General features: G+C 37.0%; 1 protein-coding gene and 1 long non-coding RNA gene across 3 annotated transcripts; one reads left to right on the plus strand and one right to left on the minus strand.

The window, feature by feature from the left end:
* Positions 1–112: 112 nt before the first annotated feature.
* LOC130439366 (uncharacterized) lies at positions 113–1,482 on the plus strand. The gene is made up of 2 exons (XR_008909445.1): positions 113–310; positions 757–1,482. It is a non-coding gene; the product is annotated as an uncharacterized LOC130439366 (long non-coding RNA).
* ndel1a (nudE neurodevelopment protein 1-like 1a) lies at positions 1,249–11,403 on the minus strand. 2 transcript variants are annotated; one of them, XM_056771966.1, is made up of 10 exons: positions 11,237–11,403; positions 9,462–9,558; positions 6,087–6,240; positions 5,868–6,016; positions 5,473–5,609; positions 5,073–5,246; positions 4,894–4,985; positions 4,499–4,647; positions 4,212–4,246; positions 1,249–2,246 (listed from the first exon to the last, which is right to left on the minus strand). In XM_056771966.1, exons 2-10 carry the CDS (start codon positions 9,545–9,547, stop codon positions 2,236–2,238), a joined length of 987 nt encoding a protein of 328 aa, XP_056627944.1. In that variant the 5' UTR covers positions 9,548–9,558; positions 11,237–11,403; the 3' UTR covers positions 1,249–2,235. The 2 variants fall into 2 exon arrangements, with proteins under 2 accessions (XP_056627944.1, XP_056627943.1); XM_056771965.1 differs by lacking the exon at positions 4,212–4,246 and having other exon boundaries at positions 11,237–11,397.
* Between the last annotated feature and the right edge of the window lie 1,180 nt (positions 11,404–12,583).

Here is a 12,583-nt window from a genome sequence, read left to right on the forward strand (position 1 = left end):
CAAATAACTATTGAACCATGAACCTACTTTAATACAAGAATAGTAAGTGATGCTCATGCGTAATTTATTAAATGACGCGCGGGACGTCACCGGAAGTTAAGCAGTTGTTATGGTGCACTTCATTTTAGTCCGTGTGGAAATCAAGAGATGCACTAGTTTGGAGGCTTGTTTTTCTGTGATGATAACACAGAAACGATCAACTTTAATATATCATGATGAAACAGTCCAAACTATCTGCTGGAAAGCGTCTTACAAAGCCGATTCTTTTTGGGACACTGCTCGTAGGTTTGGCTACGGCGTTTTTCAATAGGTGAGGAGATCACACCCCCTTTGACATTGACACTGCACATGTCTGCAAGCTTGTAGACCATGGAAAAATACATATGGTGTGTATTGAGAACACACATGTTCAGTATTATGCATGCTGCACGGGAATATGCTATTATGGACACATGTACGTTGTAGTTTTAGAACAGGATGCGCAAGCCTGTCTGTCATTCTCATGTAACATTATAACCCCAAATATATATGAGATAAATATGAAAAACCACAATTCAGTTATCATTGTATCATTCTCGTTTTTCCTGAAATGCACAACGTTATAGACCAAAAATCTGAGGCTGAATTTACTAGTAGTTTCTAATTAACTAGTAATTATAAGTAGTTTCAATGGACACTAATGAAATATGTGAGGTAGAAGAATTGCAAAGTGTTATGAAGATACGAAAACATCATGTTTCTGTATTGTGCATTAAGGCATCGGTTCATGGAGGATGTTGCAGACTTCAGGAGCTGGAGAGGTCCCGTAATGAGGCCAAACGCCATGAAGTGCTGGAAAGGAGGCAGAGACAAATGGATGAACATGTAAAGAAGACTGGAGGAGGTAGCTGAGATTTCTTCACTGCTGTCTGAATGGATTTCTGTGAGAACCTAATACTCAAGAACCAAACGTGGGACATTTTAGCCTATAAGGTTTTGTGAAGTGTTAATTGTTCCGTTTTTGCTATTAGAATGATTTTACAGGTTGTCTGTCCAATCATTGTATGCATCGATGAGAAAGTTGGGAATAGCAAGATTTCAAGAATATTCACAGGGTGTTGTTGAGACCTGCTTGGAAGGTCAAAAAAATAATCTGGATACATGTAAATGAATGAATTGTTGCACCACTCACGAAGCATTAAAGCCTTATTACATACAAAAACATTTGAACACAATACAGTTATTACAGTAAGAGTCTTGAAGTCCAACTGAGAACACAACCATTTATTTGAGCACACAAAGTAACAAAGTGCATCTGGAACTCATTGCACTATTCAAACCAAACTGATTAGGATTTGTCATTTACCACCAGGAAAAGTCTATAAAAATGAACGTGTGCACATTTGAACTAATACTATGGGGCTGGGAAACCAACCTGAGTGTCATATTAGTCAGTCGATTGTCATTATCACCAGTACAATGATTAAACCTGCTGTATCCTCATTCCTGTCCAAATCCTACTTTTTCACACTTGCACCAGGTCAAATGTTTAAAAGGATGAAACACAGGAAGATCACCCATGTGAGGCACACATTAAAGACTCTAAACTGACCTTGTGAGTCAAGATTAAGACACAAGGATTATATGGAAACCAGTTAACCGTCACATGTACGGTAAATGCATATTAAAGTCTAATCTTCCAATTTACACATTCGTTTTCTTCCATATCAATATACAGTATATTATAGATTTCAGATCCGCCTTCTTACACAAACACATATAATGTGCAAACGAATATTAGTTCCCTTTAAGCAGGTTCCACAAATATTGCCATCTAACAATATAGCAATAAATACACTGGAACGTGGTAAAAGACATTTGCAAAAAACAGAAAGAACGTATCTTAATATGTACATATAAGTTAATATCTTTACAAACAGCAACCATAAATATATTAGATGTTGATATTCACTATTATTTTAGGAACTATTAACAATAACTCGACTAGAATAATCCAACAGAGAGAAAAAGCATTAGGTGCCGCTACTAACCCCATTGGAACCCACTGTAAACTGAATCCAGACGGACAGCATCAGTAGTTTATTAAAAGGAATTGGTATATTGCTGTATTTTAGTTCTTTGTTGTGTATTTGAGGGTTAAAGGGTCTGTAGGTCAAACGCTGAGCACAAGGCTTGATGGAGAGTTGGAGCGTGGAGGGGCGGTGATGCTCGTCACGGAACCAGGGTCCAAACCGTTCACTTTCCTGCTGTGCTCAGAGAAACACACAACTCTGGTTAGAAGCTTTACAGTGGGAATCTGAACTCTTAGCTTTACATTATAGGCCAATACAAACGGTCCCAAAGATCCACTCATGCAGCTGTTAAGATTGTAGTATTTATTTTCAGACTAACAGAATTAAAATGCTAAGGTTACTAAAACTAGAAGGTATGGCCAGCATTTGCATATTAATCTGAAAAATAAAAATGTGTTTTTCCCAAACCAAATGCAGTGTTAAAACATGTAGCAAAGCTCACACCCGAAATGAGAGGAAACTGGTCATACAGGCTAGCAGAACAGACTCGACACTGAAACTCTAGACTTTTTAGGCATATAGCCTTCAAGAGCAGATTTCAGACCACTCAATACTGCCCCCAGAGACAGCGCACAAACACTCTCCTGTCTATCCATACAAAGGTAATCTGATGACTCCCATCAGCAAAACATTTCCTGGAAGCACACACATAGCTAAGGACAGCAAACATTTATACTTCACCAAAACAAAATCAGATCACTAGATGATGTTGTGCTTATTCTACGGTTATTATTCCCTGGCTTTGCGTTGGAACTTTTGTCTGTTTTAAAGACTGTACAGTAGCTCTAATATAGCACTGGTGAGTCTTACACAGCAAAAACACAACCCCTGGATGTTCTCATCATAACCTTTACCATCTCCTGATACTCCTGACATTTTCTGTATCATACACATCAACACTTGGAAAATTGGGAGAGGGTTACATAGCCACAGAAAAAAATCAAGAGGCCATCACCAATTTAGATTTCAAATCATTAATTCTAGATTCTTGTTCTGCCCCACAAAGGCAAAAGATCTAAACTCGCTGGAGTGTGGAACTGGAAAAAAAATATTTTAAATATATTTGTTTGTTATTTTGAAATGGGCTTTTCGAGGTTACAGTTCATTATTTTCTCCACATAACAATGAAATTTACTCAAGATACAAATCCACGTGAAAAAGGAGGGCTTGAATGTCTCAAAAATATCAATAACTTATTTTTCACCAAAAATGAAATTACTGCCTTTTGCAGTATTGTGGTGAATGCAGTCCAGTGTCTGTTAAAATACAACAAAATCAAACCTCAGGAGTGACATAAAATCATCGGACACCGATGTATAAGACTGACAGGATGACAAGACACACGCAACTGTGATAAAAATCAAGGGTATCACATCATTTTTTCCACCCTAGATACAAATATGACTGTTTGCTTAAAGGTGAATACGAACTTATTTTGACCTGTTTCTCCAGTTTTCATTTTCTGCATATAGAAACAATATTTCTATTTGAAATGTGGGGAAAATACTGTTAGTAGTTCATAGAATGAAAGAAAAAGTTTAACCTTAACACATAACTATAAATAATAATTAATAATTCAGTAAATCATTTTGAGATTTGTCTCTTCATTTTTTCTGTGGCTGTGCATTAACTAACCCATCCCATTTCAACTCGGAGATTACCGATGGATTACATAAAACAAACATTACAGAAATCAAAAAGGTGATGTAAGTGCCATTTCATGTTGACTTTTGCAAGGAAAATGAATGATCATTGCTAGGACAGTCCTACAGAACCCTGTAAATATATGAATACTAACAGACTGATGAATCAGTTCAGCACTCAAGATCAACTCCATACGTTTGTGGAATTTTTTGTGCCTTCTGAGTTTTGTGTCGTCAACTATGATCATTATAGAGCAAGACAGCATTCTTTCAATGTTTGTTTGAGATCTACAGCTGTTAACTCAAAACATCAGACCTCTGTTTTGTTAAAAACACTGAACACATTTAAACAAACGTTTGGAGTGAACCTCTGTATACAGTAAGATTTGAGCCACAACCAAGATGTTAGTGGAGATACGATCTTAAAACTCATACATGGGGGTTATTAACTGGCATGCATGGACCCCCACACAAAACTACTACACAGATCATTTACCCAGAAGCAATGCCGGGAAAATGACCCTCTCTCTTCTGCGGAGAGAAATACACAGAAGTCTCAGAAGAAGATCTGATAACCTCCATACGTAAATTAAAACTAAATATTACAAATTAAATAAAGCAGTTCATATTGGACAGTGTATAAAATAAATTGAGGATTAATATACTGCAAAAGACCAGTCACGTTATCCATTTGTATAATGCATAATCAAATAAAGTAACTTTTCATTAACATCTAATGCTTTATTGAGTGGTTTCCCTGAAGTGTGGCAATGGAAGACTCACGCTTTGTCATAGTAGGATGTGTGAAGCGAGTGAGAGTAATTTCCCATCTCTCCATTAATCACATTGCCGTTGACATTCGTGACATAGTTTTTCCTGGCTGCCTGCTCCTTGGCAAAGTTTCTACAAGCTGCGAGTTTTGACTCCAAAGCCTAAGAAACACAACAAACCACATTGAATTAGACGCTTAATCCATTTATGCAACAAGTCGTTCCAAATCTGTAAACATTTCTTTGTTCTGCTGAACACACAGAATGATATTTTGAAGAATGCTTGTAACCAAACAGTTCTTGGCCACCCAAGACATTTAAACAGATTTGGAGCAAGTCGAGGGTGAGTAAATGCTGACCGATTTTTTAATTTTGTGTGAACTGTCCATTTCTAATGTTTCTACTCACCCCAACCTTGCGCAGTAAATCACTGACGATATTGAGGGCTGATATTCTAGCAGATGGAGTGAGGGCTGAACTGGTGCTGCTGGTGACCAGAACTGCAGAGAAGAATCACATCAATTGTGCGAACCTGCTTGACCTCGTATTAAGTTCAGAGAGAGAGATCGAATGGTCATGCTGTTTACCAGTCTGGTTGGAGAAAGCATTGTCTAGGTTCTTGCTAAGAGGCGTAGCAGGCAAGGAGAGAGAGGCTTGGACACCCGAGTCTGTTTTATCGTTGTCAGGAGTTGGAGAGCTAGGAGCGGACATCCTTGACATCTCCGGCTGCCTTTCTCGCACCGCAAGCTCTTGCCGCAGGTCTACACAGACACACGTTTGTTTAGATACATCGTGGCAATTGCTAATCATTAACTTATTATATATGACTTTATTCTGTAAGCAGCTGAGCAAACAGGAAAAGCCATTTCAGTGACAGAACTGGACCAAAAACGTCTGTGAACATCATGTGAGCACCTAAGCCATGACGGAGCAGTTTCTGTATTCACAAATTTGCACAGATTTCATAGAGGAAAGGGCAAAAAACACCTCTGGCTTCATCTTTTAGTCTCTGTACAGACACAAGGAGAGACTCCTTCTCATCCAGTTCACTTTCCAGGAACGCGTTCCTCTCTATGGCCTGATTCAATCTCTGCTCGAAATCCTCCAGAGACGTAATTGTGGCTCTGCAGTAACAGACCATAACAGACACAGAATCATTTGTGAGAACGGGGAAACCAGAAGTCAGAATACATATAATCAAATAGACCCCATTTCCTTTATTATTAAATACCCCGGTGTCAAAAATGGAATCAAACGATCAGGAATTTGCATTTTCCTTTGAGTGATATTTAATATTGTCTTAGCAGACTAGAGGTTAGTTACACTTTCATGTTCTGGGTAAAGTAAAATGTGTGGAAAAGGGTAAGACGACGTCCTCTGACCTCTTAGCTCTCTCCAGGTCATCATTGGCCTGCTCCAGCTCTCTGACATATTTGTGCAGCTGTTCTTTAATGCCTCGAGTCTGACTGAGGTCATCCTCCAGCATGGAGATCTGCTTAAAGCTCTGAGAATAATGCTGCTCCAACTTCTCCTACAACACACAGACAGCAATGTGTAAAAAGCAGAAGATCAGGAATATTGTTCAGCTCACGTCCTCGTACCCTGAGCGACTCGAGCTCGTGCTGCATTCTTTCCTTTTCGGACTGCAGGTCTCTGATACGATTCTCAGCTTGGCCCAGTTGTGTCTCCAGCTCGGCCTCCAGCTCTCTGCTCCCTTCCTGGAACTCCAGCAACTCCTCCTGTGCTTCCTTATAACTGGACACAACACACACATACCAGAATAAACTTAAACACTCTCAAAACATACGAGGGAAGAAAAGAGGCTTGTTCTCTACTTCGAAAAATGGGTTTAAAGCAGATTAAAATGACTACTGGTCCTTTGTTTATGTTTGTTTCCCTCTAGGAAATCAGTAAATAAAAAATATACAACTTAAGTAAATCAGTGCTTCTTAGGTTTACTATAAAAGATGTGCTTTTATTAATGGTGGATGATCCTAGAAATCATGTGGAACAGTAAAGGGTACATGAGAGCTCTCGCCTGGCCCAGAGACTTAAAATAACTTGACAAAAATAAACAACGATGGCATCCATTACTTACAGACTGTGTAATGTAATGAATGCTTTCAGTACAGGATATGCTGAAGACACACACAGAGATAATAGGTCAAACACAACAACACACGTTCGTCATTTCCCATCGAGAAAGAATAATCTCAAAAATGTACTCCCCAAAATGTTGATGATGTCACACAGAGAATATTTTCACTTGATTAATGTACAGCTATTCAGGCTTTCAAAACCTCAGATAACTCACTAGTCGTATTTACAGTAGTCGTGTTTACAGTTCAATGGTGTCCAAACACTGTCTCCTGCCTTCTTTATGTACACCACCCTCCATTATGGCATTGGAGGCATCTAAAAATGGCAAAGTTTCCCCTTTTTAAGTGGACACCAAACCACCAAGACATTTCTCAAAATATCTTCTTTTGTGGACAACAATCATATGCAGGTTTTGGTGTATAAAAATGACGATAGAATATATTTTGGGAGCTGATGCATACTAAATAAGGAGCAGTTTTTAATGTTTCGTTTAGATTAGGGATCCATTGGAGCCATAAAATCCTCATCGTGATTCATTGTTTTCTCGCGTATCTAGGCGTAACCTTCAGATTGTTTATCACAAAGTTGGGTGTGTATGCATGTGTAAATTTCCACTTTGATGTTACAAGCTCTCTGATTCTGCTAATGATCTGAATGCCTTTACACAAACCAAGCAGGTCCAAAACCTTTGATCGAGAAATGCTTTTAATCTTTCAGTCCTAATCCACACTCAGTTTTGTGTAATCTTTTCATACTTCATCATCATTGAGGGTTTTTCAGGGGAAACTGAGCAGCGTGGGTCTGTATTCCCGTCATAATGGATAAACCCCCCTAAGGAAATTCCCACTGTGGTGGATTACATAAAACAAACAGGGGACAGACGGAAAAGCTTTGACTGGCAGATTCATAACATAGAGGAATTGTTGTGACACAGCTCTTGTAATGTTAAAGAACAGGTTGCATTGGTTTTATTCCCAGCATTCACTGGTGATGATTAAAGGAATGCAAATGTTCTAGGGCTGTCAAACGATTAAGTGCATCCAGAATAAAATGTTGCGTTTACATAATATATGTCTGTGTACTGTGCATTTTAATTTTGTACACATACATACTGTTTTTAGAAAATATTTACATGTCTTTATTAATATTTACCCAAAATTCTTATTATACATAATTGCTTATTAATTAAAAAGAATTTGGGGGGATATACACTTGATTAGTTTTAATGTTTTTATAAATACCAATGGCTGGGGCGATATATCGCGACACTAATTATACCTGTCTAAGGTGATTTGGAAATCGTGAAGGCTTCGATTCTGTGTTTTATGCACATCTCTTACGTGAACTACGGCTCTTTGATCAGTAAGAAGTAACTATTCGATCTAAAATCACTATGAGATTGAATCGTTTATAACATACATTTGAAAAAGCAACACTCTTCAAACATCATCATTATTAAAATACTTTATCATGGAATTTGACCATTGGCATTTCCTCTCATTGATGCAGACTCCACCAAAGTCCCCTACCCAGGAATCCTTGCGAACGCCCAATCACAGAACGGATGGAAGGAGTGTCGTGGATGTCAGACATTAACGTAAACATGACGGATACATTTTTAAATGTATGTTTTGAAAAAAAATCTAAATTAATTTATTAATTAATCCCTTATGCACATTATTGCTCATTTAATTTCTATTACGCCAGCTATTCAAGAATGAAAACTTTTAATGCAGTGCATTTTCTAACTAAAGGTAATAAGCCATATTTTGTTGTAGATTTATAATAAATTTGTCTATGGGCTCTGTAAAGCTGAACAACACAGCTTCTGTATTATAGAGAAATATTAATAACAACATATATGCATATTAAGAGGTGTATACAGAAGAATAGTTTATACAAATAAATAACTATACATAAGCAGTTGCATTTACGTTATGCCAAATGAATGCATTACAAACATAAGTATCTATTGCTTAATGCAATAAAATACAGAACAATAAAAACTGGCAGCTCCTGTCCCATAGAGCTACAATGGGACAACAAATGTTCACGCAGCGATGCGCAGACTGATCGGTGAATGACAAAAAAGTACCGCGAGAGTGATTAGAAAGCACCGGTTGCACTTTCCAACGCCAACAGCAGCACATTCAATCTAATATGTGGTGTTTAAATGTTAACAGTTTACAGTTTGTGTCACGTTTTTTTTAATCTAAACAGCTTTATGTAGTAAATAGGTTTACAAGTGTTTAGTGATTTTTAAACGTTTTGAAACAGAAAGGCGCATTTTTTTTAAATATGTTTTGAACTCTTTTGGCATTGTTTAGGGTAGAAAGTAAGCAACTTTTTACCTCTTAAATCATGTAGAATTCATTTTATTTAATTTGACAGGTGTGAGATTTCAACGTGTTTCCTGTTTCCTTTTCTTCCAGTATGTCCTACGAAGGACGTCTCGGTTAATTCTAATTTGAGAATCCTCCGTATACCGCATCCTTTATAGGATGATCCCTATGGAGGACACAAGGACGCACCCATAAGAAACTATACACAGCTATTGTGTGTAAATCGTACGTCTTCTGTGTTCCATATTTTGAGTTTCTCCGCGAGAGCACCGAATGGCTAACGGATGTGGTGGCATTTAACCGTAAATTATTGAGAAACTGAGCACATAAGAAGTGCACAATATATCGTTCCACCCCACACAGACATAGTTATATAAACACAAAGTTTATTCTCAACGCGATTTATCTTTTGACAGCCTTAAAACGTTCATCAGAAAGAGTTTGTGAATAGTGCTGGGTGAGGACATCATGAAAGACCTATCAGGTATCGGACCACAAAACCTGAGCTGAGTGTGTGCTCAGTGTTTCTCTTACCTTTTCTTGTATTTGAGTGAAAGAGCCTTCCAGAAGTCAATTTCCTCGTCTTTGGAGGCGAATTTTGGCATCACATTTGCATCCATGACAGATACACCTGAGAGAAGAAAATATATTTGTGAGTAGACCATGAAAAGAACTAGTGAGGTTAACTGATAAAAATATAGGAAAGTGATTTCACATGAGATGTATTGTTTATGACCCAACACATTGTGGTTGGGAAAAACCCTTTCTATGCACACTGAAAGGAAAACCATGTCTTATGTAGTCTATGCATAGTTTTATGGTCTGAAGATGAGGGAATGTCACTCAACCTGTCTGTGTCCTTTTTCAGGTCAACATACCAATTACAATACCCTCCAGAATTCACTCTTATGATTTTACTAGAAATATAAATCGTTTTTTGGATCAGTGTGCACCTCACTTAACTTCTGGACGGGCCTTAGCTGATCCATCCTAAATAATCAATCGGACTGTGTGCAGACTGACCCAGCCCTTTATAAGCTGCATGTACCCACAGCAGGGCACAAACACACGATCATTGTGCCCTGTGGTTATAGGACACGGTGCCACAGCCCATCAAAAAGCACAGCTCTGAAGAGTTCTCAAAACTATGAAACTATTTGGTTTGTGTACTTAAAGTAGACACAATGCAGCCTCTGATCTACTTTAAAATACATTGTGCATGTTGTGAAACAAAGGTTTTGTAAAGAATGAGGGACACTCAAATCTAATTTCACAGTCACCAGATTCCATAAGTGCTTTGCATTATACCCCGAAAAACCACAACAGTATGTTTCTGTTTTTCTTTCTGTGGATTTCCTTGTTTTATTCATTCTTTCTCATGGCTCTCAATAAGGTTGTATAATTTATTTAAAACAAAAACTAGATTTTGTTTTGTCTTCATGCAGAACGTGTAACCTATGCATGCCTGCAATACAAATAAAGACTGACAAAGACAACCAACAGACAATGTAACATCATCAAAGCAGTTAACAGAAATGAACATAAAAATAGAGAGACTAATGATATAACACGTTATTGTTTTCCTGTGTCTTCCGTAATTTTGAACATAATAGATTTACACCTGCTGTTGCCATGGAGCTCACAGTTGTACTGTATTGTACAAGCATGACACTGACTATTCTAACACCCACAAAAAGAACATAAACTTAATTAATTATTGCTTAATAATATACGAATGTATGGCAACAAAAATGAAATAAAGTTTCAAAAATACAGCATCTTAATGGCCATGAGCCTATAAACTCTTTTATTAACCCCGCGTCTGATTTACGGCTAAACAGATCACATGCATATTTTACACACAAAAACGATAAATACGTTTTATATTCTTTATCGTATCTTAATCTAGCACTCGTTTCAAGCACCAACAACATCAAAATCACTGACACAAGCTAACACTGCCCCGATATAATCGCACTTAAATCGAGCCTAGTAACGTTAAACCACCTCAGCTAACCGAGTGAGCTAACTGACGTTAGCGGGCTAACAACAACAGTGATGAAGCGTTTTGTCTCTACAATGATAACACAAACATGTCAGAAACACACACATTTGACTGTATAACGGGGAGATGTTCTCTTGCGTTAGCGTTACTCAATGATAATGGTGTTGATCAATCGGACGCAGGGTGTTGCTGTTTCTGCTGACGTATTCAGCAGTTACGTTAAATATGTAAATGAGATAATCTGTGCATTTACGCACGGATTTAAATGAGATTAAATGTAAGAGATGTGATGTGACAGACTCACCTACACATTTCCAGCGTCTTTAACAGAGACAGCAGAACCGACTGTGATCCTAACACAAGCCTTCAGCGTTTCAGCATCACCCTATCCTACACTGCTCTCTCTCTCTCTCTCTCTCTCTCTCTCTCTCTCTCTCTCTCTCTCTCTCTCTCTCTCTCTCTCTCTCTCTCTCTCTCTCTCTCTCTCTCTCTCTCTCTCTCTCTGTCTCTCTCTCTCTCTCTCTCTCTCTTTATCTCTTTATCTCTCTCTCTCTCTCTCTCTCTTTATCTCTCTCTCTCTCGCACGCAAGCACGCACGCACGCTCAGTACGATTGAAGGACTGAATGATTTGTATACTTACTAGTTTAATTCAGAGTCATAAAAATATTTATTTAATATTAAAATAAAACTTAAAACCACTTTAATAATAATTGCTTATGGGTCAATGACGTGACATGTATTTTTTGTGTCCAAATTCATTATTTTCCTAAAAAGAATTTGAATAAATACATGTCATATATCAAATGGATCTACAATATGTCCTTTATAAGAAACCCTTTCCATTTTGTTGAAATTCAATAGATTTTTTGAGTTTTGGTGTTTGAAAGACCAAAAATGTCAGGTGGTGCGACCGTCCGAACATACAAACAGAGAACAAAACTGAGAAATAAATGTTAATTTTCTCAATAAAATTCTTAATAAAATATTTTGGCATGATTTTATGTTAAATTTCTTATATATGAGGGGAAAAATACTCAGTGCTAAATACATTAAATGTATATTATTTTAAATTAATATATGGTCGCACCACCTGACATTTTCTGGGTGGTAAAATCAGAAATCTTGTTTAATAATGAATTAATGCTCCCTAAAATGCTGTAAAACCAATATAAATCAACACAATACATTTTTTTGGACTTAAAAATACATTTTCAAACTGTTTTGCTTAAAATATTTTTTTTTTCTTCTTGAAAATCTTATTTGTCATTGACCCACATATTAATAAATACATATTTTTAAATTGCTGGTTTATTACCATCTTATTTCTAAAACAACAGTAACTGGAAAGTTCCCAAATTAAACAACTAAATATTCATTTATAAGATATTAATTGTATTTATAAATTAGTTTATAATGTAATTATGCTAATGTCAGTGTAAAATATACAGTTGAAAGAAAAAGTATGTGAACCCTTTGGGCTTACTTGGATTTCTTCATAAATTGGTCATAAAATGTGTTCTGATCTTCATCTAAGTCACAACAATAGAGAAACACAGTCTGCTTAAACTAATACCGCACAAACATTATACATTTTCATGTTTTTATTGAACACAACATGTAAACATTCATAGTGCAGGGTGGAAAAAGTAT

Source organism: Triplophysa dalaica, chromosome 17 (assembly GCF_015846415.1).
Source record: "Triplophysa dalaica isolate WHDGS20190420 chromosome 17, ASM1584641v1, whole genome shotgun sequence".
Classification (NCBI taxonomy): Eukaryota; Metazoa; Chordata; class Actinopteri; order Cypriniformes; family Nemacheilidae; genus Triplophysa; species Triplophysa dalaica.

What these genes read in the sequence shown, in the direction of transcription:
- ndel1a (XM_056771965.1), bottom strand. Translation starts at nt 9,547, where the DNA reads ATGGATGCAAATGTGATGCCAAAATTCGCCTCCAAAGACGAGGAAATT. An exon ending in TCACTCAAATACAAGAAAAG is followed by an intron (nt 6,241 to 9,461) that starts GTAAGAGAAACA and finishes TGTTGTGTCCAG; the next exon opens with TTATAAGGAAGCACAGGAGG. An exon ending in ACTAAAAGATGAAGCCAGAG is followed by an intron (nt 5,247 to 5,472) that starts GTGTTTTTTGCC and finishes GTGTCTGTGTAG; the next exon opens with ACCTGCGGCAAGAGCTTGCG.